Source organism: Thunnus thynnus, chromosome 6 (genome assembly GCF_963924715.1).
Source record: "Thunnus thynnus chromosome 6, fThuThy2.1, whole genome shotgun sequence".
NCBI lineage: Eukaryota > Metazoa > Chordata > Actinopteri > Scombriformes > Scombridae > Thunnus > Thunnus thynnus.
The window spans coordinates 33,291,205-33,317,798 of NC_089522.1; the positions used below are offsets into that span (position 1 = coordinate 33,291,205).

The 26,594-nt window shown below is 38.1% G+C and overlaps 1 protein-coding gene across 1 annotated transcript; it reads left to right on the forward strand.

Annotated features, from left to right (window-relative positions):
* Positions 1-1,204: 1,204 nt before the first annotated feature.
* On the forward strand, positions 1,205-24,730 carry LOC137185174 (suppressor of tumorigenicity 14 protein homolog). Its single transcript, XM_067593480.1, has 19 exons — positions 1,205-1,661; positions 5,695-5,857; positions 6,445-6,575; positions 6,684-6,754; positions 7,233-7,423; positions 8,748-8,783; positions 9,114-9,342; positions 9,867-10,003; positions 11,194-11,291; positions 12,239-12,339; positions 14,184-14,317; positions 14,496-14,600; positions 15,904-16,011; positions 16,158-16,274; positions 16,398-16,523; positions 17,312-17,495; positions 19,038-19,309; positions 20,679-20,812; positions 21,555-24,730. The coding sequence occupies exons 1-19, from the start codon at positions 1,620-1,622 to the stop codon at positions 21,714-21,716; spliced, it is 2,541 nt and encodes an 846-aa protein (XP_067449581.1). The 5' UTR covers positions 1,205-1,619; the 3' UTR covers positions 21,717-24,730.
* Positions 24,731-26,594: the final 1,864 nt, after the last annotated feature.

A 26,594-nucleotide genomic window follows, 5' to 3' on the forward strand; every position in this document is an offset into this window, starting at 1 on the left:
ACACACCTTGATTTATACACACATGTTGGTCTGACGCTGAGACCACAGCAAAAGACCACTTCCCTGATGGCCTCCTTGAAGCTTCATATTAGCTTCAGATAAACTTTTAAATACATGTTTACACAGAAGTGCATCATGAAGGGATCTTCTAATGGTCAGTATGAACAGGAGGAATGATTACAGCAAGAAAAACAGGTTTCACTGTTCATTTGGGCTCCTGACTGTTGGTTTAAGACACACTTGATAAATTGTGAACCTGTCCATTAAATAAACTTGAAAAATCATTTAAATTATCGTAGAGATTAGAAACAATTGAACACAGAGAGAACATAAATTTAATGTTTTACTTGCACATTTTGTCATTATTGACACACACATAAAGCACCTCACTGGTTCCAGTTTCTTAAATTCAAATATTTTCCATTTTTTATTTTCACTCTTTTCATGTTTTTTTGTTTGAAGACTTTATTATTATTAAGTTTACTTCATATGTACATTGACATACATACATTGATAGAAAAGAGAAGAAATATAAATCAAATATGAATATGAAAAATAAATAAATAAAACAGCAAATACAGTTTGATAAACAGAGAAGCAGGGCTGAAACACATCAGTCATGATGATCTATGACGTACATCAACATCTGACTGTGTCCATGTTGAATCATTTTCAACAAAAATACAGAAATACACAACCAAACAAGTCATGTAACAAAAGTGTAAAACCAACAGTCTTATATCAAACATTAATACAACATAAACACAAGACAAATGACTTATAAAATACAAAAGAACACAAAGAAAAAGACTAATATAAATACAGTTACACAAGAATAAAACAGACACATTAAGAGAAACAGGAGGATTCATCATATTAAACATCATCCAACAGAATCTTAAATGTTCTAGTGTTAAAACTGTTTGATGTAAGAGTCCTGAAGCTTGTTCCACCAGTTCTGTGTTTATATAAGATATATATCTATATATCCATAACCTATAGATAAGTAATGTGTTCTCGTGAACAGGTGCAGTATCACATATTACATAAGTCTTAAAAGTGATGATAAATAAAATAGGAGCTTATTTATAATGTCTTTATACATAAAGTCATTATAAACGGATGTTTATATAAAGACTTTTGGTCTTTCTATTAACTTGTCATTAAGCTGTTGTTAATAAAGTAAAAAAAAACAAGTTTTTTTCCGTCGCGCAGTGGATGATGGGAGCGTCAGGTGTGTGTGTGTGTACCTCTGCTGTCTCTCTGATCTTCTGTCGCCGGTTTCCTCTTTCTTGTCGCCAGACCTGTCGGTGTGACTCCTCCGGTATTAACCCGTTTAAACGTGTTTGAACCCGCTCTGACCGGTAACAGTAACGACTCCTGCAGTTACTGCGTCACTTTAAACTCAACTAAACAGCTTTTAAAGTTGTTTTTTTTCCGCTTCTACCTGCCGCACACACACACACACACCTGCCGCTGCTCACCTGTGGTCGCCATGTCAGCGGGACAGTGATGGCAGCAGAGAGACGCTCAACGGCGGGAAACGGAACACGAACCGAAGAATAAGGAATAATAAAAAAAAGAAAGACAACATTCATCAGCAGGGACCTGAAGTCAACATGGATTCACTGGATTCAGGACTTAAATTCAGCCCGAGGCAGGTGAGTCCAACACCTGTAATAGTAACCTCAACGTGACGTCACAGCCTGTACAGGTTTGTCAGTATCACCTGAGATTAAAGATAGAAAACAAACAGAGGAAACATAATGGGTCCTTTAAAAATAATAATAATTAATGCATAAATAATAATCCTGATCATCATCATGACCTCAGGTGTTCAAGGTTTGAGGTGGTTTTCAGTCCAGACTGTACTGGTTTCTGTTGTCTATACTGGTTTCTGTTGTCTATACTGGTTTCTGTTGTCTGTACTGGTTTCTACAGCACACTGAGTCAGTTTCTAATGGTTTTATACACTATATATTTTGTAATGCTTCATATATCTAATGTGTGTCTCAAGTACTGTACTTAAGTACAGTTTTGAGGTACTTGTACTTTACTTGAGTATTTCCATGTGATGCTACTTTCTACATTTCAGAGGGAAATATTGTACTTTCTACTCCACTACATTTATTTGACAGCTTTAGTTACTTTTCAGATGAAGATTTGACACAATGGATAATATAACAAGCTTTTAAAATACAACACATTGTTAAAGATGAAACCAGTGGTTTCCAACCTTTTTGTCTTTTGACGTCTTACAAAAAGCAGTGTGTAGTCGGGGTCACATTTCACATGTCTATGAGTTGTTAACAGCTCCACCAAATAGTGATTTTTCCCTCTAAACTTCTCACATGCTTTCATTTCAATAAATGTTCAAATGATCCAATATTTCAGCAAAAATCAAAGATTAGAGAAAAAGTCCAAAAACTGAAAACAGATTTGTGTATCAGAACTTTGTTTTTTCTTCTTTCCTCTCCCATTAATCATCTCACCACCCCTCAGATTTATCTGCTGACCCTTTGGAGGGGCCCGACCCCTAGGTTGGGAACCACTGGACTAAACTAGCTAACTGTATATAAAGTAGTGTAAACTAGCTCCACCTCCAGCAGCTACAACAGTAACATGCTGCTCTAACACTGATGCTTCACTATTAATAATCTAATGATGTCATATATAATAATATATCAGTCAGAGGGACCAAACCACTACTTTTACTGCAATACTTTAACTACATCAAGCTCATAATACTTATGTACTTTTACTGCAATACTTTAACTACATCAAGCTCATAATACTTATGTACTTTTACTGCAATACTTTAACTACATCAAGCTCATAATACTTATGTACTTTTACTGCAATACTTTAACTACATCAAGCTCATAATACTTATGTACTTTTACTGCAATACTTTAACTACATCAAGCTCATAATACTTATGTACTTTTACTGCAATACTTTAACTACATCAAGCTCATAATACTTATGTACTTTTACTGCAATACTTTAACTACATCAAGCTCATAATACTTATGTACTTTTACTGCAGTAGGATTTTTCATGCAGGACTTTTACTTGTAATGGAGTATTGTTAAACTGCTGTATTGGTAGATTACTTAATTAAAGAATCTTCCAGCACTGAGGAGCAGCAGGTGCAGAGATGAGCTCATCTGAGGTCTGAGATGGTCCAAGATCAGCCCCTCCAGGGTCCAGATGTATAAACAGCTGCAGGTTTTATTATAAGGTGGAAAAATAAGCTGAGAGACGGAATCTAAATAATAAAACAATATTTAGGTTGATAACCGGCTGCACTGATCGGGATATTTATGCGTCTACACAACAATCCATAAAATACCAAACAAAGGCGTGTTTATGAAATGGAAACTTATTTGCGTCTGTTATTGTCTTCAGATCATGTTTTACTGCCTTAAAGCCAAAAGCACATCATCTGTCTGCTTCCTGTGTGAAAATGTTCCCAACAGGTAACATCACAGGTGAGCTGCTCATTAGACAGAGAGGGAAAGTTCTGAGGGAGGAAAGACAGATAAGGATACAGCTTTCAACTCTTAATCATCAGAAGATTGAGAGAAACTCAGAGAAAGTCCAGAGAGAGATGGTGAATGACTTACAGGAAACCTGTGAAGGTGACAGATACGGGACGATTGTCACACATGCGTCTGTATGAACAAATACTGACACTGAACTTCATGCAGTATCTCTTCAGCCTGATGGGAGATGCACATTTGCAAATGTCAACTTTGTTTATTGCAATAAAACTCTGACAGATAACTTTCTCTCTGAATTCATCTTTCAATTTCCACCACAGTTTATAAACTTAATATTGATTTGATTACTTTATCATTCTTTTAATTTACACAAGAGGCATCGTTTTACTTCTCTGTTCACATGTTTTTTTATTTTATCCGTAGTTGTGACTCATCCTGTAATATCAGTTTCAATATGAGCTACAAACTGATCACATTTCTGATGTGTAATAATAATAATGATGATGATGATGATGATGGTTTACAGACCATGTGATGTATTAATGCTGTTGGAGAACACTGCACTTCCTCTCTCCTGTTAGTTTCACTGACAGGTGGAGCAGGCAGCATGTCCATAACTTCTGATTAAAACTGCTGATTAAAGTTGTGTTTAAATATATTTTTGGATAAGTGTGGGAGTGGAGTTCAGGCTGGTCTGTGTGAGCCTGGATCCCACAATGAGTGAGATTTATAAAACAGAGCAATGTGTACACACGGCTTTATGAATCAGATGAAAAGAATGTGCCTGCATATTTCTGGCTTTGTGCGCACACGCACACACACACACACACACACACACACACACACACACGCACACACACACACACACACACACACACACACACACACACACACACACACACACACACACACACACACACACACACACACACAGAGTTTTATGCATCTGTGCTCCTGGTGTGTTGAAAATGTAAAAAACAAGTCATTGTTCTAGCCGCTAGCTGTTAGCATTGAAGCTATTTGTTGGCTGTCAGGTTTGACCTCTGACCTAAAGGAACTGCTGACTGGCTCGTCGGCCGGTTTCTGAGTTGTTGGGAGTTGTTTCGTCTTTCCAGAGAAACCCGGTTCTGACAGTTTGACGTCACGCAGCAGGGGAGGTGCAGATCAGGTCTGTTGTTGTTGTTGTTGAAGGCAGGACACAACATGCTGACGCGCCGCGCGGCGAATCAGCAGCACTAAAAGCATTCCTGTCAACTTTCACTTTCACACAGTTTGACAGGTTCACACAGACTGAGCTGCCTGTTCTCCACAAATCACTCATTAAAACATGAAACAAAAGAAACCAAAGTTCTCAAGTGTTAAATGTCTAAACACACAACAGAGGAACGTTTGAATGAAACTCAGTTTAAAACTGGTATCAGATGAAAGAACCAGAAAACAGATCTGACCAGAATGACGAGACTGAGTCATTACTAAAGCATGAGGCCGCGCAGAGGTAGAGCTGCAACCATTCATTGATTGTTGATCGACAGAAAATTAATGTTTTAACTATCGAATAATTAATAATTTTTAACTAAAAATGTCAAACGTTGCTGGTTCCAGCTTCTCCAGTGTGATTTCCTGCTTTTCTCTGTTTTATATCTTTGTAATTCAGGATGCAGATAATAATTATTGTCATTATCAGTTAATCTGTCGATTATTTTCTTGATTAATCAATCAGATATTTGTTCAAAAAATGGTGACAAATGTCGATCACTGTTCTCTGAAACAAGATGCAACCGCAAAAATAACAAAGATTATTTTTTTTACTGTCATAGAAAATTAAAGAAACCAGAAAATATTCACATTTTTATTCAAATGTCGATTGATTAATCAACTAATCATTACAGCTCTAACAAAATAATGTATTAATGTAGTAATGCATCATCATCACATTAAAATAAGTTGTTTCTTCTGTACAATCAGAGATTTCCTGGAGCAGCATGTAGTGGAAGTTTAAAGGGCTGTTTCACTCAAATTAGCAAAGAAAAGTTCTGCTAAAGATAATTATATAAACCGAAGGAATAGTCCCGATAAAAACTGCTGATCTGTCAGCGTTTTGTTTCCTCTCATCCAAGTGTTGATGTTTCCACAGTCGACAGAGTCACTGAGTGTTTCTTGACTCTGATCATCTGCTCTCTCTCTGCAGGACATCGACTGGGACACGACGCTTCAGTTCCTGCCGGCCTCAGACTCCAAACAGCTGGAGAAGAAATCCGGCCGCAGGAAGAAGCTGTGGATCGGAGTCGGCCTGCTGCTGTCGGCCGCCGCTCTGGCTCTGCTGACCGGACTGCTGGTCTGGCACTTCCACTGTGAGATCATTTTAACATTTATACAACAAAAGGGGAAACAGACATCATGTGATCAGATTTCACATGTCTGCAGGCTGCCTCCAGTTTCACCACATAGCAGAGCCTGGTGATAACAGTAACTGTAGATGAACATGATGCTGCAGGCAAACAATAGACTGATATGAAGGTTTTTACTTATGCTGGTGAGACAAATAGAAAGTTTTAGTAAACGTTGCAGCCAGAAACTGTTAGCAGGTGATATGTTTCATTGTTTTGTCTCTGTACTTCATCACATCCAGACCTTCTCTGCCTTTAACGGGGAAGAGCAGCAGAGGAGGACGGACAAACATGATCCCAAATGAACATTAAAGCTGTTTTTCTTGCTGTAATCATTCCTCCTGTTCATACTGACCATTAGAAGATCCCTTCATAATGACCTTACAATGGAAGTGATGGAGGACAAAATCCACAGTCCTCCTTCTGTGCAAAAATGTATTTAAAAGTTTATCTGAAACTAATATGAAGCTTCAGCATCAAGTAGATATCTTTCAACGTTACAGTCTCTTTAGTGCCAAAGTCTTCACTGTAACATGTCCGTATGTCTTCAGTGCGTAGGGACGTCAGAGTGAAGAGAGTCTACATCGGCTCGATGGGAATCAATAACCAGCACTTCATGGCGGCGTATGAAGACCCGAACAGTCCTCAGTTCTCTAACTTGGCCTCTCTGGTCAGGCAGCAGGTGAGACGTCACACCTGAGCTGTAACGTTTCTTCCTCTGCTTTGTGTTCGTCGAGGTGATTGTTGTGACGCTGGACAGATTTTAATTTGTGACCTTTTTATCTTTCAGCTGAAACTCATGTACTCCAAAAACTCAGTGCTGCAAAAATACTTCACAGGCTCCACAGTTCAGGCCTTCAGGTACGAATCCATCAACATGAACATCATTCATTTAAACAGTAAATAAACACTAAATCCTGTTTTGTTTAGCTGGTAAATTACATGTAATTACTGTAGGAAGTGTACTGAAACAACTGGAATTAATCAGAGTATAAAAGTTCATTAGCAAGCAGCTTTTATGTGTTTTTTCATGCTGGATGTGCCGCTGGTTATTGTTGAAGTAGCAGCTTTAAACGAGAGTTGACATCAGTTATTGGAACTGTATCCTGCTGTTACGCTGCTGGAAGCTTCTGATGTGAAATATCTGCAGAAAGATCAGAAAACAGGAAATTTCTCACTAAAATATGATCAAATATAAAACAAAGGATTAGAAACAAAGACCTGCCTCTAATATAAACCTGTTTCAAATAAAGGTCTGGTTCTTTCTGCACTATTTGAAGATTACTGTGTAGAACATTGAGTAAAACATCCTCGTCTGACCGTGTTTCTGCTGCTGCAGTGAGGGAGACAGCGGCGACAACGTGGTGGCTTACTACCAGTCAGAGTTCGACCTCCCAGTCCCTCAGCAGGCTTCACTGGACGAAGCCATCGAGTCTCTGGAGGCGCCGGCAGGAAGTCAGCAGGGTCGACAGGGACGCCTGCTGCTGAAACCCACCAACACTCTCAACGTCAACAACATCCTCTCACGAGGTTTGACAGCCCAGTGACTCAACATCCACTACAGGACAGAAGTAGTTTTATTGATAAAATGTCAGAAATTAGTGAAAAAAAGCCCGTGATCATTTCGTAAAGTTAAAGATGACGTCTTTAAATGTTTTATTGTGTCTGATAACAATCAAAAAAAACCCCAAAGATCATCAGTTTGCAGTGACAAAGATATAAATAAAAGCATTAAATCATCACATCATAGAAGCTGAAACCAGGAGATTTTGGGGCATATTTGCTTAAAGAATAATTAAATAGTTTTGGAGCTCCAACTAGCCATTATTTTCATTATTGATCTGTTGATTATTCTCTTGATTAACTAGTTGTTTTGTCCAATAAATGTCAGAAAAATGTTGATCATTGTTTCTCAAAACACTAATCTGACGTCTTTAAATGTCTCGTTTTGTCCACAAGTCAAAGATGTTCAGTTTACTGTCACAGAGACTAAAGAAACCAGAAAATATTCATATTTAAGAAGCTGAATCAGAGAATTTGGACATTTGTTTTTCTTAAAAAATGACTCAAAACAATTAATTGATTATCAAAAATAGTTGGCGATTAATTTAATAGTCAGCAATTAATCGATTAATCAACTAATCGTTGCAGCTCTGGACAGAATATTTACAGGTGAAATGTTTAAAATATAAGTTTTGTCCATCTTTTCTATCAATGATAATAAAATGATGCTCTCCAGGTTCAGTGAAGACGGTGACGTCATTACAAACAAGAAACAGACAATAAAACAGGAAACAAACATCCAGGACTCTGTTGTTGTGATGTCACGATGATCTCAGGTCTCATAATTAACAGACATGATACACAAAACTATGAAATAACATCCATGTTGTAATAAACCGTTTTAAGTACCTTCTCTTACTGAGTAATGATCAGTGAGGCTGAGAAACTGCTGCTCTGTCGTGTTTTTAGCTTTCAAAGCTAAAATATAATGTTGTAATTCACTGGTGATTTTAGCAGCTGTTCAATTTAAAAGGTGAACTAAAGCTGGTTTAGACAATGTGTGGCAGTATAAATCTATTCAATCTGTCAGAATGATGTCATTCTTCTCTAAGACACATGAATAAATGTCTCCCAGTGTTCAGACCATCAGTGACCAGTAGATGGCAGCGTCACATCGTCCAACATCTGTCTCTCATAATCTCACCAGAGAAGAGATATTTGAACTATATGATGACTTGTTATCATATAGTTACTGTGAAAGAGTGAAAATGCAACTTTTGAGCAAAACTGTGCAGTTTAGTTGAGTTTAAATAAACATTTTTTTTTTTTCCGTTTATGTTTCTGCTCACAGCTATAGATCCACGCATGATGAGGACTTCCTTATTTGGTAAGAATTTAACTCTTATTGATGGGAGTTAGATGTTTTTTCTTTTTGGGAATTCTTGAAAAGAATTGTATCAAGTCCTCTCTACCTTTAAAGTTGTAACTGTATTGAAATTTTACTCTTTTTATCAGGTGGTATCACACAGAATGTATCTTAACACAGTTTGCTTGAAAGTATTTTGGCAGTTTGATGAAATATTCCACAAGGCTCCAAAACTTATCTTGAAAAACTAATTTTAAAACAGATGTGTGTCGATAAAAAAGCTCGTTCTCTGTTTTAATGTTGTGCTGTGAGTTATTGTAATAGTTGACACCTGATTTATTGTATTTTCAGTGAAGAAGTCTTTCAACATCCACGTCAGTAAAGCTGGAATCGTCCAGTCTCCGGGGTTCCCAGACTCTTCGTACCCGCCCAACGTCTTCCTGCAGTGGCGGCTGCGGGCCGACCCCGGCCACCGCGTCCAGCTGGACTTCCACACTCTGATCCTGGAGGACGACTGTCAGCAGGACTTCATCAAGATCTACGACACCCTGGCTCCCATAGAGCACCGCGCCCTGACAGAGTGAGACACACACACACACAGACTCGTTTTTAATGGAAACAGTGGATTGTCCAAGTAGTGAATCAAAGCATCTCATATTAAATAATTCAAAGAGAGAACTCAAAATGAAGCTTTAAATATGTTAACAGCGCAAAAAGCATTAATATATATACAGATATATCTGCAATAAAGCAAAGTCCCGGAGCCATCAACGCAGAGTAGTCCTGAATATTCACATCTGCAGTCAGAAAACAGCAGCCTGAGCAACGACGCCAACACAGTCTGAATATACATTTGAATATCAGAGAGATGAAGATCAACCATCACCATAAAAACACATTAACAAACATCAGATTGTGCAGCTATCAGCTGATCCAGCTGCTTCAGTTAAAAGTGACTCATCAGTTTGTCTTGATGCCTGAAAAGTAACTAAAGCTGTTCAATAGTTGTAGTGGAGTAGAAAGTAGAATCTTGAAGCACTTGTTAGTTATTTACTGCTCCTAGCAGTCACAGGGACTGACGGCCGTTGCGTTTGTGTCTCTCAGACAGTGTGGGTATCCTCATGGCTCCCTGTCCTTCCTGTCCTCTCGGAACGTCATGTTGCTGACTCTGGTCACCAGCGAGGAGAAGAACTTCCCCGGCTTCAGAGCCAACTACTCCCAGATCCCTCTGACCGAACCGAGTACGACAGAAAATACTCTCAGAACAGTAACAGTTCTTCGTCAGATGCATCCCTCTATAACATCAGTCTAAAAATGCACAAAATGCTGAACTGCTGTTTGATCATTTTACTTGTTTCAAACTTTAAGTTATGTGTCACATTTTATTTTATTAATGATATTAAACCTCTCAGCCAATAGGTTGATATGATTTCACTTCTTCTCAGTCAGAGCTGAAAATATTAGTTAATGAATTGATTAGTTGATAGAAAATTAATTTACATTTATTTTTTATTAATTTCGAGATTGTTATTTGTTATTTTTCAAGCAAAAAATTCCCCAAATTTCCCAGTTTCAACTTCTCAGTTGTGAACATTTCTCTCTTTTCTTTGTCTGATGTTTGAGGAAACTGAATAATTTGGGGTTTTTGATTCTTGATGAGACGAGACAAAATATCTGAAGACGTCTCAGTGGGCTTCTGGGAACTGTGATGAACATTTGTCACCATTTTCTGGCAATTTATAACCCAATGATTGATTGATTCATCAAATGATTTGATTTTTATTGAAAACAGGTAATAATAATAAAAAAAATTAACCTATTTGCAGGCGTGTTCAATTCAGCGCTGCAACTAATAATTATTTTCATTATCAATTAATTTGTTTATTATTTTCTCAATTAATCAATTCATTTCATCTATAAAATGTCAGAAAATGGTGAAAAATGTCGATTTCTGTTTCCCAAAACTCAGGATGACGTCTTCAAATGTCCACAATCCAAAAACATTCAGTTTACTGTCAGAGACAACTGAAGAAACCAGAAAATAAACTGGAATCAGAGAATTTAAGCAAATTTTTTTTAAAGAAAAACAAACAAACAACCCCTATTTTCCATCAAAATATCTGCTGAATAATTTTCTGTCAATCGAATAATCAATTAATTGACTGACTGTTGCAGCTCTAGTTCATTTGTTTAAAAAGTGAAAGTAAGATTTAAAATAGGAAATGATGATTGTGATTTTTCTGACTTTACATTAAGTTTCATAATATTTATTCATCTTAGTCTCTTTTTCTGAGGTTACGTCTCCAGTTTCAGGGATCATTTTAGCATCAGAGGGAGATTAGTGGAACCTCTCTACTATCAGCTTCATGTGATGTTAATAATCGGTTAATGGAGGCTGACTCGAGTGTGAACTGTCTGTCTTGTTGTTCAGAGTGTGGAGGTAAACTGACGGGAGATAAAGGCATCTTCTCCTCACCTTTCTTCCCCTCCAACTATCCTCCAAGAACCTCGTGTGTCTGGGACATCCAGGTCAGTCTCTTCAAATATAAACACTCTCAGTTCTCTCAGGTTGATCATGTGATCTGTGATCTGCTAAATGATACAGTAACAACTCATTAAATGTTTCACATTATCAACCATTCATTCTACTTTAAGCTACAAGTTGACCTGTTTGGTTACTTGATGAGATTTTATCTTTTTATCCTTCAGAACTTTATTCAGGACGCAGACAAAACACATTCAGAAAGGGAAGGAAGTGAAGATGTCAGAGATAATATCAGAACAGTTTAAACAGTAGTAAAAAACTTTATTGCATTTGCTCCCATGAATATTGAACTTAGCCAAATTAATAATGAAGTTGATAATAACGTCGTGTTTGGACTCATTTATATCGCAGACATGACTGCTTTTTGGGCAGAAAATATTTTAAATGTAACGATTGTTAATAAAACAGAATTCAAACAATGAGAAAAGGAAAAAAGAGGCTAAGCAATCAAAAGTTTGTCCTTATAGATCAATTATCCAACTTAACTGATTGTAGCAGAGAACCAGAGGTGTTACTGAACAACTGACATCGTTTTACTGAAAATATGATCTAAATGTTGTGACAGACTCGATCCATCTGTCTTTACTCTTAAAGCAAATGTTGATCTCTCCATCACAGAAACCAGGATGATTTTTAACCTAATTTTTAAAACTTCTGACCATTTTATTTAAAAAATATATTTAGAAATGTTGGAAATATGGTTCTTAGATTACACAGTTGATTTAAAATATGAATTTACTATCATCAACAGAAAACAGGCACCAGGTCGACTAATTAATGTAAACAAACACAGTGTTTCTCAGTGGGAAATCACTTTACATCTTTAAAAAACGCCCGAATTTGCACATTATTCCGTTAAATTTCATAAAAACTCAGATCAGTGATATATATTCATAATTATCTTTTGTCTTTGTTTTTTTGTCTTTTTCAGGTCCCGAAGGAAAAGTTTGTCAAAGTTCAGTTCAAGAAATTCTCCCTGGGACAAAACAGTAACAAATGTCTGAAGGATCATGTTGACATCAACGGTCAGAGGTCAGTCTGCAGTTCAGTTTGCTCTTGGTTTTAATACCTTCTGATTCTTCTCTTTCATTCGTGGTCAGACTTGAATACTGACGGTTTGAGACTGAAGTGACTGTGGTGAGTTAATGACATGTGACTCAAATATGATAATTCAGTTAGATATCATCACATATTCAGTGACTTGAAGCACAATGAAAGTGGTTCAAATATGACTGCAGCTGCAGGGATACGATAAACTTGAACGTGGCGTCAGACAGTTATGATCTTAATGAATCACTGACTCACTGAGACGGGACCAAATCATTGCTTTGTAAGTCACAAGTTAGTGTCAAGTCTTATTGAGTCAAATCCCAAGTCAAGACCAACATGTCACAAGTCAAATCCCAAAGCAACACCAACAAGTTTCAAGTCAAACCCTTAATGAATCTCTGACTCACAGCGACGGTACAGAGTCGTAGTTCTGAGAATCAGAAGTAAGTTTGAAGTCTTGGCTATGAAGCCACGAGTCAACTCATGACTGGTCTTGTCCCTGGTCAAGACCAGGAAGTCCCAGATCAGTTCACAAGTCAAGACAAACAAGTTCCTAGTCAAGACAGGCAAGTCCATAGTCAAGAGTACAATGCCCATGTCAGCAACAAGAACTTTCAAGTCAGAAGTCCCAGGTCAAGACAAACAAGTCTTGTAATAATTTTGGTATGACCATGGTGACTCAGATCAGTCCTCCATGACTCTGACACAAACCCAATGGCTTAGAAAAGTCCTCAGAGACTCGGACGAGCGCACCGTGTCACTGACAGAGCTCATTCAGTTCGACTTGACCTTAATACTTAAAGGGTTAAGAATGATCAAAGAAGGGCGTTCGAGTGAACCCTGTCTTGCATATAAAGATGGACGTAGTGAGGTGTGATGTCACCCATTGGTTTGCATTGGAGCCAGTTTGAAGCCAAGAGTTGCAACTTATGGTTGGTGCCATCTTTTCCATTTGGAGTCAGGACCTTCCAGACAAGGAGTTTGGGGTGTTGCCTTTCATGCTTTGGAAACATGCCCTGCTACCTCAGACCCGAGCTAATGCTAGCTTACTGGGAACACCGAGCGCTGCACACTTGGGCTAACGTCAGCTACTTTAGCTAAACTGTGCTAACAGGGCAGGTATCATAATGAAGTAACATTAAATTTAGTGAAATATTGCAACAATAATTTGACTCAGTGTGAGTCCTGGAGCCGGGGAGAGCAGCAGGTGAGCCAACCGTCAATCACAGCTGTCAATCAAGACCCACACAGCAGACATCAAAGCTACTATAAGTCTTCAAATCTTATTAACGGAGCAATAATTCCCAAAATGACCAATATCACACTTATTAGAGGACCTGAATTTAGAGAGACCGTAATGACTCACTGAAAACAATGATTGTCTTAATATTTCTAGAGAGAAGTTGAGGCTTTTGGAATGAGAATCTGTTGGAGCAGCTAGAGGCTGTCAGTGGTACTTTAAGATATTTCAGTCTCAAGACGTGGGAGCTGCTGGTTGGTGAACCCATCGACTTGGACATGATAATGTTGAATGATGATGACCTGAAATGACCTGAAAGAGACCAGAGAGACAAGCTTGAGTACTAAATACATGAGAATTGTGACTTTTTCATTTATGAAACTGACACACTACTACGTATGAATCTCATTTTCTGATCATGATTTTAGATTTAACTTTTTAAGTTAAGACTGCAGGTTTAGTGACTTGTCTACAGTTGGTTGGTACAGTAACGATGCTGCTCTTAAGGTCAATGTTTATTGTTCTGTATCAATCAATAGAACCACTCTGTGTGACTGTATTACCGTCCTGTCTCTCTGTCTTCTAGACTTTGCGGCAGTAAGCCAGAAAGCACCGTGGTCACCACTAGAAGCAACATGATCACCGTCAGATTCAACTCGGACTCGTCTTACGTTGATCAAGGTTTCATCGCCGAGTACGAAGCCTTTGTCCCAAATAACCGTAAGACCTCTTTATTATCCTTTTCACAGTCGTTGGTGTGTTTTAACCCGATAACTACACACTGTGGCTACTTTCTAAAGCATGCCATCAGTTTTTAGTTTGAATTTGCTTCCGTCATTACAAATGGTAAAGCGCATTTTGTGTGAAGTGTCTGACTGTTTGTCATGTCATTGATCAGCTTGTCCGGGACAGTTCCAGTGCACCAACAACCTGTGCATCAACAAGACTCTGCAGTGTGACGGCTGGAACGACTGTGGAGACGGCACCGACGAGGACAACTGCAGTGAGTCCAAAACACTGACTGTCAATGCATATTTGCACCAGATTAACCCAGATTTACTTCAGATGCTAATGAATCTCTTACCAAAGCTTTAATCTCTCCTCACTCTTTTTCATTAGCAAACATCAATAGAAAACAGCTTTTAGATCAGTTGTAGATAATTAACGCTAATGAAATAGAGTCAGTGTGTTGTCTGGTTGATGTGTCTCTGCAGCAGCTGTCTGTATTCACACAAAGATTGTTTGTGAGTAAAGACGCATCACTCTGTAACATCGCTGTAGGACTACCACTAGACTGTGTGTTGCTGTAGGGGGCGTTTCCATCTGACCAACCTTGAAAAGAATGCAGATGGCGTCGTCGCCCTTTAAACTTTGATTCAGATCAGATCAACATGTGAATCTCATCAGCTTCATAGTTGTGAATCAGCAGCTGCAGCTGTTAACTCAACGTACATTTCATATATGATGCTGCTCGGCTCATTTTCAGCTCCTCGACATTAAAAACTGTCGAGATTCTTCTTCTCAGACAACAAAAGCTGATCAGACATCTTTGAGTTATTTTAGATTTTAGTTACTGCAAAAGTTAAACCTGATAAGATTCAATATGTGGGTTTTAATTTGATAAATTACAGTTGAACCACATCCCTTTTGTCTCAAATTGGTCCCAATGTCAGTGACAAAAAAGGGAACCACACATGACTAAAGTTCCTAAAATCACATTTATTATCAACTTAAAATTTATATAATGTTAGTGATGAGTGTGGTGTGTGATGCATACAAACAAAACCTTAACTGGAGGAAGAGGAGAGAGAGGTTAACAAGCCACTTAAATAGACTGAGTCTTAAAATACTCAGCTGTAGTTCGTTTCCTGATGTCATCTCCAACTCTTCCTATTGGCTCCTGAGCCAGGAAGCCAAACCACTCTCACAAGAAGAAGGCAGAAGGCGAGAGGGACGTCACACTATACAGAAAACAAAATATATATATATAACATTTCATTTTTTCACCCTGAAAATAGTAGTTTCTGAAATCACACCTAGAAATGTGCCAGAAATACTCATCAGAGTACCGAATGTGGATTAATCCGCCGCTGAAAATAGTTCCCAACAAATGCAATTTCTTCCTGTTTGATTAAAGCTACAGTGACCAGCTGTTTAAGGAAATGACTGAGCCTTTTTTAAACCTGAAACTATATATTTGTGAGCTGTTTTTCAAGATTTACGTCTTCAGAAGGACCTCAGAGACACAGGCAGAGTACAGAAGTCAGAAAATATTATAACATGTTCTTCTTCATATTTCCTCTCAGAGTGTGAAGCGTCTCAGATGAGGTGTAAGAACAGCCGCTGTAAACCCAAGTTCTGGCAGTGTGACGGGTTTGACGACTGCGGAGACAACACAGACGAGGAAAACTGCGGTGAGTCAGACTGAACTGAACTTACAGAAGCAAAGACCAAACACCTCAGACCGCTGAATACAGAGCTGAGTTTATTAAAAGATAAGGTTATAAACTGTTCCATAAGTGAAGATCTCACTGTTGTTTCAATTCTCTTCCTTTTATAGGAAAATGCAAACCGGGACAGTTTTCCTGCAGAACCGGACGCTGCATCCCGGAGAATCTGAGGTGTAACGGGAGAGACGACTGCTCCGATGGATCTGATGAGTCTAAATGTGAAAAATGTAAGAAACAAACGCTGAACCTTCATGTCACTGACACTCGTTTATATAAAATAGACACACACAAACACGCTAACACACACAAACACGTGTAAGCACTGACGTTGTGTCTCTCCCGTCGTTCAGCTCTGGTGCTGCAGCAGTGTTCTGAGTTCACCTTCCGCTGCAAGAACGGACGCTGCATCAGCAAACTGAACCCGGAGTGTGACGGAGAGCAGGACTGTGAGGACGGCTCCGATGAGGAAGACTGCGGTATGTTTGACACACACAACAAAAGATTTAAACGATATCAAACACATTTGAAAGTGTGCAGACACAGATTTATAAGAGCAGAACCAGATTCACCTCATTGGCTCCCAGTCTGTCTTAGAGTGGATTTTAAAACTGTAATCACTTTTAAAGCATATAGAGGGTTAACTCCTAGATATATAACTGACCCTCTATGAGCCTGGATGCAACCTGAGACCCTCCGGTGGGTCATTCTTCAGTCAAACCTTAAAACTAAAGGTGACGGGGCCTTTTCTGTCCGGGCCCCTCAGGTGTGCAACAACCTGTCAGAAGAGATCAGGGACGTGAACACATTGTCTTCTTTTAAGTCACTTTTAAAAACTCATTATTTTAGACTTGCTTTTTATTTGTTTTACTATTTGTTTTATTATCTTTTGTTGTATTTTATCATTTTAATTTTATCTATTACTTATCGTTTAACTGTGTTTTGTAATTTTATGTAAAGCACTTCATAACTTATTATTATTATTATTATTATTATTATTATTATTATTATTGTTATTATTATTGATGATTCAAACATGGTCACACAAACCCTCTTTCAGGCTCAAAACATCTGTTAGGCTCATGATTCTGTTCTGCAAGCTCTCAAATGTCGTCCTGTAGACTGAACAGAAACCAGAATGTGTTTATTGTCTTTTGTCATCTATAAACTTCCATACAAACACACCGCTGGCTGCTCTGTGGTGTCAGCGGTAATAAGTGTGTGTGGTTTATATCGCTAACTGTGCATTATCATGGTGTGTTTTCAGAGTGCGGGACGAGGCCGTACCGGAGCTCTCGTATCGTTGGCGGTCAGGCGTCCCGGGAGGGCGAGTGGCCATGGCAGGTCAGCCTCCACATCAGGGGCAAAGGTCACGTGTGTGGGGCGTCCGTGTTGAGCCGCCGCTGGCTGCTGACCGCCGCCCACTGCGTCCAGGACAACGGACCAGACAAGTAGGAGCTCCTTCCTCTGAGCTGATAGAGAAGAGAGAAATTCATCAGACCAACCTGTTACATAAACAAACTCTTTCTACACTGTCAGTAACGAGTGTGAACACTAATTCAAAATGATTCACACACATAAAACAAAAATGTTGCAATTTGCTTGGAATCATTCATTTTAACAAGATAATTAATTTAAACAAAACCATGTAAATTGGCAACATGATTTGATCATGAAAGTCGATAAATGATGAAACATAATCATCGCCAAGTCGTGGTGAAAACTGCGTCTGTTCAGCACTTCAGGATAAATGTATGAATGTGACTTTTCATAAAAAAGCTCTGAAATAATCACTCTGGCAAACCAAAGTGAAAGAACACAGATGTTATTTGTGTAAATGCAATTTTGTGTTCATCCTCAGAAGGCTTCACTTAACACTGAGAGATGGACTAACATGCAGCTTATTGTCGGTAGTAATATTGACTATCTGCCAACACAGACTCTGATCTCCTACTTATATTTACCTAAATGGTGATTAAATATATATCTGACATGTAATAACAGCTGTAGCTACCAAATGGGGAAGGTCCTGATTCAAAAATATTAAGTTTATAAGATTAAATAATGGATCTGATCTGAAGGGAAGTTGAAGTGGAGAATGTGACTCCTGATCCTCTACAGAGAAGACGTCTCACTCTGTTGGAGTTATTGTGACTACAGAAACACTTTGGTCAAGTACAGACACACAAACCGACAACAGACGAGTTTCATTTTGTCATCAAGTTACGCACAGAACGAAGGTTTTTGCGATTTTAACCGCTGAAAGTGACGCTCGGTGAACACGAGAAGCTGCTAGCTGAAGCTTTCCTACACTCAGCTTTGCTAATGATTATTAGCGTCAGAGCTCAGCGGATCCGTACACTTTGCCAACCTCAGTGTCTGAACTGAGAGTCAAACAAATTCTAAATACATTTTCACATTCACACACTAACTTTCACTCGCAAATCGTGTGTTCAGAGTTTAGAGTAACCTGTGATTCTCCATTTCATTTCATTACAAACAGACTAGTTTTGATCAAGTGAGGAAGTCTGATTACTTGTTCTGTGCGTTCATCATGATTTCTGACATTATAGGAAGAGTAATGATTTATTGTCGATTGATCAATGAAAACAGTATTAGGCAGGTCAGGTAGTAAAATAAGAAGGACATAAAAGATTACAGAAAAAAATATTTATTCATACAGATATACACTAAAGAAGTGTAATTTTTCAACTGCTTTGAATTAAAACCAACGACATCTGCCTTCTAACACCAAACAGGAAGTTACAAACTTTTATAGCCACCTTTCAAAATACATTTTGGGTGGAATATTCCTTTAATAATACTTAAAGCATAAAGTGGTTACTATTACTGACTCTGCATGTATATAAGAGCTTTAAATATTCAAGACTGAACTCACATTTTCTAATAATAGAAGTCTATAATATAGTAAAGTTATTCTGTTACTTCCTGCAGATGTGACCTCTGACCTCTCGAGTGTTGTGTTGTCACAGGTACTCCCGGGCTGACCAGTGGCAGGCCTTGCTGGGGCTGCACGTGCAGAGTCAGACCAACGAGTGGACGGTGAGGAGGAACCTGAAGCGGATCATCGCCCACCTGAACTACAACCCGCTGACCTACGACAACGACATCGCCCTGATGGAGCTGGACTCTGATGTCACCCTCAACCAGAACGTCTGGCCCATCTGCCTGCCCTCCCCCACATACGACTTCCCAGCAGGCCGAGAGGCGTGGATCACCGGCTGGGGAGCCACCAGAGAGGGAGGTGGGTTAAAAACACACCTTTGATTTTTCTCAAAGAGAATTATCCAGTGATGGAAAGTAACATTAAGTACATTCACTCAAGTACTGTACTTTAGTACAGTTTTGAGGTACTTGTACTTTACTTGAGTATTTCCATGTGATGCTGCTTTATACTTAAAGATGAAACCAGTGGTTTACAACCTTTTTGTCTTTTGACGTCTTACAAAAAGCAGTGTGTAGTCGGGGTCACATTTCACATGTCTATGAGTTGTTAACAGCTCCACCAAATAGTGATTTTTCCCTCTAAACTTCTCACATGCTTTCATTTCAATAAATGTTCAAATGATCCAATATTTCAGCAAAAATCAAAGATTAGAGAAAAAGTCCAAAAACTGAAAACAGTTTTTTGTATCAGAACTTTGTTTTTTCTTCTTTCCTCTCCCATTAATCATCTCACCACCCCTCAGATTTATCTGCTGACCCTTTGGAGGGGCCCGACCCCTAGGTTGGGAACCACTGGACAAAACTAGCTAACTGTAGATAAAGTAGTTGAAACTAGCTCCACCTCCAGCACCTCCAGTTTTTACTCTCTACCAACTCCTGAGGGAAATATCTGGCTCTTTAGCTGCTAAATGCTCCACTATGTTCACCAGCTAGTCTACAGCTGACTGTGTCTGTTTGCTGTTTGGTGCTGAGCAGGTCGTGTACAGTAACTCTTTACAGCTTTTTCTCTGAAAACTACGCTATGAGACGCTGAGAGTGAAGCAGAACAGTAAAGTTGCAGCCTGACAGATAAACAATGAGCTGAAACTCACTATAAAACTCCGTAAAGCCGAGAGGAGCTGCAGAGTCACTGATAATTCTCTGAAGGTTCATCACTACGAGAGACAACCAACACATTACACACATAGATCAGACTGTGGAGTTATAGATGTAAATATTAGAGCCACCTTAAACTAGAGGAACATTTTCATACATGTGATTCCTGTGTGCTTTGATGCATGACTGGCAGGGATTTTGTATGACTTTAAATGTAATTAAACAGGATCAATTTTAAATCTCATGTTCTTAAAATGTATGAAGCTGCAACAATTAGTTGATTAATCAAGAGACACTTTATCGATTCATCAAAAATTAATTTTTGGTCCAGTATGCAACTTACACAAGTGTGATATGGAAACTTGAAGCCTCCAGTGCATAAACACTAAGGATAGACTTTACAGTGAAGGAGGAGACATCTGGTGTCCAGCAGGGAAAAAATATTGACATATTGAGGAGAAGTAGGAGATGATGTTTGAAGAGTTTCAAACCAGGTGATTGGACTTTTTTGTGGAAAAAAAAACTTATCAGACACAAATTTCAGACAAAGCTTTCTTCACCTTGTCTGTCAGGCGTAGCTGCGACGATCCTGCAGAAGGCGGAGGTTCGGATCGTCAACAGCACGGTGTGTAAGAGTCTGATGAGTGATGTCACTGACAGGATGCTGTGTGCCGGAGTCCTCAAAGGAGGCGTGGACGCCTGTCAGGTAACACAAGTTATTAACACACAACAGGCATGAGAGATAATAGCAGCGATAACAGTCTCCAACAAAAGCACTATTTCCTCCTGTTTGTTTGTTAAAAACTGCAGTTTACAGCTTTTTTTAGGAAATTACTGAAACATGAAACTATTTATGTGTGAGGAACTTTTAAAGTTTTATGTACTTTACACTAATTATACATCCCAAGATACAGTATGTAACAATGCAGTGAAGAATAGTATAAAACCATTTGTAGTCAATTTAAAAAAAAAAAAAAAAGTAATGTTTACTGCTCCTTTCAGGGGCATCTGTTTTATTTTAAGTGTATTTTTGTGGGCCAGCAGTGTTAACATTGTAATAATAATAATAATAATGATAATAATAATAAACTTTATTTACTGTGTAAAACATCCAAAGCACAAAATACAGTTTGAAGTGCTTAACAAATAAAAAATTAAGTAATAAAGAGAAGAAGTTTAAACAACAATAAAAATATTGAAATATATTCACAAAGAGGAAAAGAGTAAAATAAACAGAAAATCAAATGAAAGTAAAACAGCAGTGATGAATATGTATATATAACAGCAATTTATAACAACTTTCAGTTGTAATCATGTAAAATTGAGCTTTAGTGAACATAATGAAGACATGACAGTAGATAAAATCATAAAATTCTTTAAGTTTTTCACTGGAAGGTTACAGGAGTGTAATTCAGATCAAGTGTGAAACTCTCCTCTCTGACTCTCAGGGCGACTCCGGCGGGCCGCTGTCCGTCACCGGCCCTAATGGGCGGGTCTTCCTGGCCGGCGTGGTGAGCTGGGGCGACGGCTGCGCTCGCAGGAACAAACCCGGCGTCTACACCCGGATTACCAAATACCGCAGCTGGATAAAGGAGAACAGCGGCGTATAGCAGCACAGCAGCTGACGAGCTCTCTGGATATTTATAACTGGAGGTGAACGTGGGCTGTGATAGTTTTTATTTTTCTATTGAAGTCTGTTTTCAGGCCAAAATATGACATTAATATTCACAGCAGAATCTGTGAATTATACATTCTTTTTTAAGGTTTTTTTTTTTAAGTTTATAAAGTCATGTTTTTGGTGTCTGTGGATCAAAATGTTACAAAGCAGAAGCTGAGAGTGGCTGTCAGCGCTAATGTCTCTTTAGCTCCATGAAACAGATCATCGTTCACTTCTTTTGAGATAATAATGAAAATAAAATATTAACACATTATTCATTATTCACACAACATTAGTCATTTTAATTTCTGCTCTGCACTGGGACACATTTCTATCTTCTGAGTTAAAGAGATGAATGACACCACAGCAGCTCATTATCTTGAGATTATTACTACTTAAAGTCCTCATTAGCAGATTTAAAGCTTCTTTATAATTTACAGAGAAAACAAGTTGCACTTTACGCTAACATTTTTAGTTTTGTGTCCCCCCTAATTGCTATCCATAGAAAAATACTAGTTAAAAATGGAAAGATCAAAAAAGTAGAGACAGAAATATAAGAATAGTGGTACCACTTTCCGATACGTCACCTGGTGTAAAGGCTTTATGATCAGTCACACCAACAGTAGATTCAGTCTCAAGGCTGAAGTAAATCTGTGCAAATCTGAGCCGTATTATTTATTAAGTTAATGGTTGACTTTGTAGAGAGTGGTACCAAATCAATGAAAACAAAACTGTACAGTGTTTGATGTTTTGAATGTGTGTCAGATAATGAATGTTAATGATTATGAAGATCTTAAATAACAGGGCTAATAAAATATTAGCAACCACAGCTGCTCTCTGCTTCTGCAAGAAAGAAAAAAGCACAAAAAGTTGCATATTATTCAATAATTATACAGAGTCACTGTGTCAATGTAAACTGTAGAGAGTCCAGTGTCTGTAAGTTTGATCAGTTTAGGAACCGGGTATATTTCCATGTGAACTTTTATTTTTTATGTTTCTATGTCATTTTTTAAATGAAACACTTGATGTGTTTCTCTTGAAGCTGAATGTCTTGTAAATAATGATGATAAGAATATTCTCAGGGCTAAAAGGGATGTTAATAAACTCTTTAGTATAAGTGCCTTCCAACTACAAATGTCCTCAAAGATCAGTCTGTTTTCTGGTTAAACAGGGTCAGTATGTGTTTTTGGTCTTAGCTAATATCAAACTTCTCCATAACTGCAGTCACTTCACACTTCACTTCTGGCAGAGCTGGTAGAAACGTGTTGAACAGGATTTACAGTCCATAAAAACTACACTGAACTCAAACACATTTCTTCTTCCTCTTCTTCCTACTTTGTTTTATTGTGGAAGGAGCAGAGGGTCAAAATGGAGAGAAAAAGATGCGTTTACCAATTTAGCCGGCTCAGTGTGGACATGGTCTAAACATGGTCTAGCATAGCAGCATGGTGAGCATGTTAGCATGCCTATGTTAGCATTTAGCCCAAAGCACTGCTAAAAGGCAATAGTAATAATACATTTTATTTATACAGTGCTTTTAAAGACACTCAAAGACTCTTTACATAGATAAACATGTAAAAGAACCTCTAAGTATCCAGAATAACTGTCAAGTTTCATGAAACTTGCATGAAGGAGCTCCTCAGGGAACCGTCCTGGTTCACAGAACATTATGTCATGATACCAACTTTTTATCATGTTGTCGGTACTTGAAGGGACCCTTAAATGTTCCTGGAGGCTCTCAGGGACAGAGCACTGGCCAAATAATCATTTAGCAGTAAGAAACAGGAGGACGGGGCTGCTCTTTTGAAGCAAACAGAACAAAAACTTTCGGATTTTCTGCTGACAGCAGAGACGAAGGCCAACGGGTAAAAAAAATCTACATTTTTTGCATATAAATATTTTTTGATGATAATTAATGCTCTTATTCATAAAAAAATATTTACACTTAATATTAGAAATATAGATTGGTACTTGGTGTTAGCCAAAAAACATAGTGTCTGACAGCCTTTAAAAAGTGTAAAATTTAATACAGTTATTGAGCTACATTAGACAGTTTTTGGCCCTCATCACTTCTTCTTTCTCTTCTTTGTTATGTGCAGAACGTTTATTTGATTGTAGCATCTTCTAATTATATAAGTTTTTGTTTGTGGAACAGTTGGATGATCTTGGTGAGAATCAGTTTATCTCAGTGTCAGATCTGTCTGTGTGTCTTTATTTATTTTACCACTGTGGGGCGCCAATTCTGGATTCAGTTTGAAGCAAATTTGCATTTAAGCAGCTGTTTTTGTGACATTTCTTGCTTTTTTTTACTTGTTTTTTGCGCTCTTCGCCTTTTGATGAGTTTTTTGCTGAATGTATTTATTTGTACAGTGTTCCTGCTTTTATTTTTTACAACATTGGTGTGTTTGGGTTGTCTGTCCTTGTTTTTGTCCTGGTGATACTTCTTGTGTGGGTTGCTAAACATTAGAATGGTTTCTTTGCTGTGGCAGAATACTTACATTGTGGAAGGATTACAAAGTAAACTGCTGTGATGTATTATTCTGTAGATGTGGCCTGCAGCCCCCATAAGTTGTAGTTTAAGTTTTTCTTTCATAGACAGTTTATTAAATGTTAAAAACTTTACATGCATCTTAACAAACTCACATAATATACAACCAGTGGAGGATAACGTTTGTTCAGAATACAGCATGGCCCAAATCTACAATGGAAAGAATCAGTCTTTAAATTAAATACAATAATTTACTAAATTCTACAAGCAAATGGACTCAGGTGTAGATAATCATGACTGTAGATTAAGTCAATTACTGCTTATGATGCAAATACGAAGCAATGCAAATATGAAGGTTAATTTATAGACAGATACATATTTTCTTTCAAAGGGTGGTGTTTATTTTTGATGGAATGGAAAGTTGTTTTTCTTTTGGAAGCAACTGCCAGCTCATAAAGAATAAAAATACATTCACACAAAGCGCCGTTTTTGTCTTTGAACTACATAAAATGAACTAATACAAACTTTCTTACACTTGAGAAGTGCATGCTAATGTGATTTGTGAGTTAAAGACATCCAAACAAACTAAGCTTGTTGCTACAGGGTCCCCTGGCCCAAAACATCCACAGGAGAATTCTTAATAATACCTACTGAGTTTGTTATTGCTGGGATTGCTGTTTGTGTTCCTGTTTTGTCAATTTATTTTGCTGGATATAACTTCCACCTGTCAATTGACTTTATATTTGAATTTTAGGCGTGGCATTATGTGTTAGTTTGCTAATTTTGACATCAACAAATTTTATCACTGTGGCCAATAATGTCTGCTAAAAAGAGAAAGTGGGAAGGCATCAGGTCCTTTTTTAAGAAGACCCAAAGTGTGAAGCTTAATGGCACTCAAGACATAACAGGAAAAGAGCAATTGTCAGTGTGCCATAGGTACGTAGACCACAACCTTGTTTCCCAACAAGTCTTTATTGGCTTGTACGAGGCACCTGGAACAACTGGAGCAGAGATTGTAAAAATAGCCATCGACTTCCTTTTGAGATTTAAAGCTATGGTGAGGGACTTTAATGAACATCTGTTAGATTCAAGCCCTTGCCAATCCAGTTCACACAGTGCTGATTAAGACTATCACCACCTGGCCCAATCTCTTCAATCTGCATACAAATAACACAACTTGACACTTTTAAACTGCATGAAACTTTCTTTTATGTTATAAGGTGATTTTTGGCTTATTAGAAGGAGTGGGGCTGGGTGGATGACAGATAATCAGCTGGCAAAAAGCTGCAAAGAAGCAGAAGAGCACTGCTCGAGACCACCACGTGAACATTTTTACTATCATGTTACTGTCAGGTTATGCATTTTAATGGAGAGTACCGTCACATACTGGACATTTTTGACATTTTTACCGCATTTTACTGATTTAACCCAAACCATCTTTCCTTAACCCTAACCAAGTGGTTTTTGTGCCTACATTAAACCTGACCAATGGAGTTTTGTGCCTAAACCTGGCTAATGGCGTTAAATGACACGCGAAAATTAAATTTAAATTAAATTAATTAAAATTGTGGCGTTAAATTGGCGTATCACCTGCATGCAAAATTGGACTTTGGCATATGCTAGGGTGACCATATTTTCAGACCCCCAAACTGGGACCCTTAAGTCTACTGCACATTAATGCACACACCATAAGTGTTTTCATCAGGATGGGGGACAGTTATTTCAGTGCTTAGCACACCTACTGAGCGCACCTTTCAACACCATGGACACTACTTCAGCAGATGAAAAACTATGTCTTGTCTCCCAAATCCACCAAGGTATTTGTCAGTGTGCACAACTGCAGGGTGCCAGCTGGCCGACTGTGACACATTCTCTGCCAGCTTTTTATTTATTATTATTATTTTTAATCAAGGTCAAATCTCTTTGTGGACCATAAATAACTTTATAGGCTATAACATAAAAATAACTTTAACTTACACCTTAATGCTATGCCATGAGCTGGTCGCCAGTTTACAAAGATTAAAACATCAAAACATTAAATCACAATTGCACTTTGTTAATATCAAAAACCGAGAGAGAGCCTTTAAAGAAAGTTACCTTTAATATGATTGGCGGGTACTTTACACTTTGCAGTCTTTCCTCTTAGTTAGAGCTTCTTTTGTGGAGCTCTCAGCTCTCAGGGAAACCACAGTTTACATTTGGCTGTCTGAATATGATGTTTTATATCAGCATCTCCACTGTGCTCAACTGAAAATGTACTCTTGCAGTTTGTGCAGAACGCAGCATTTTCATTGCCGGGTACTTTACGAAGGAAGGAGTAAATCTCGCATGCAATTTTAAAGT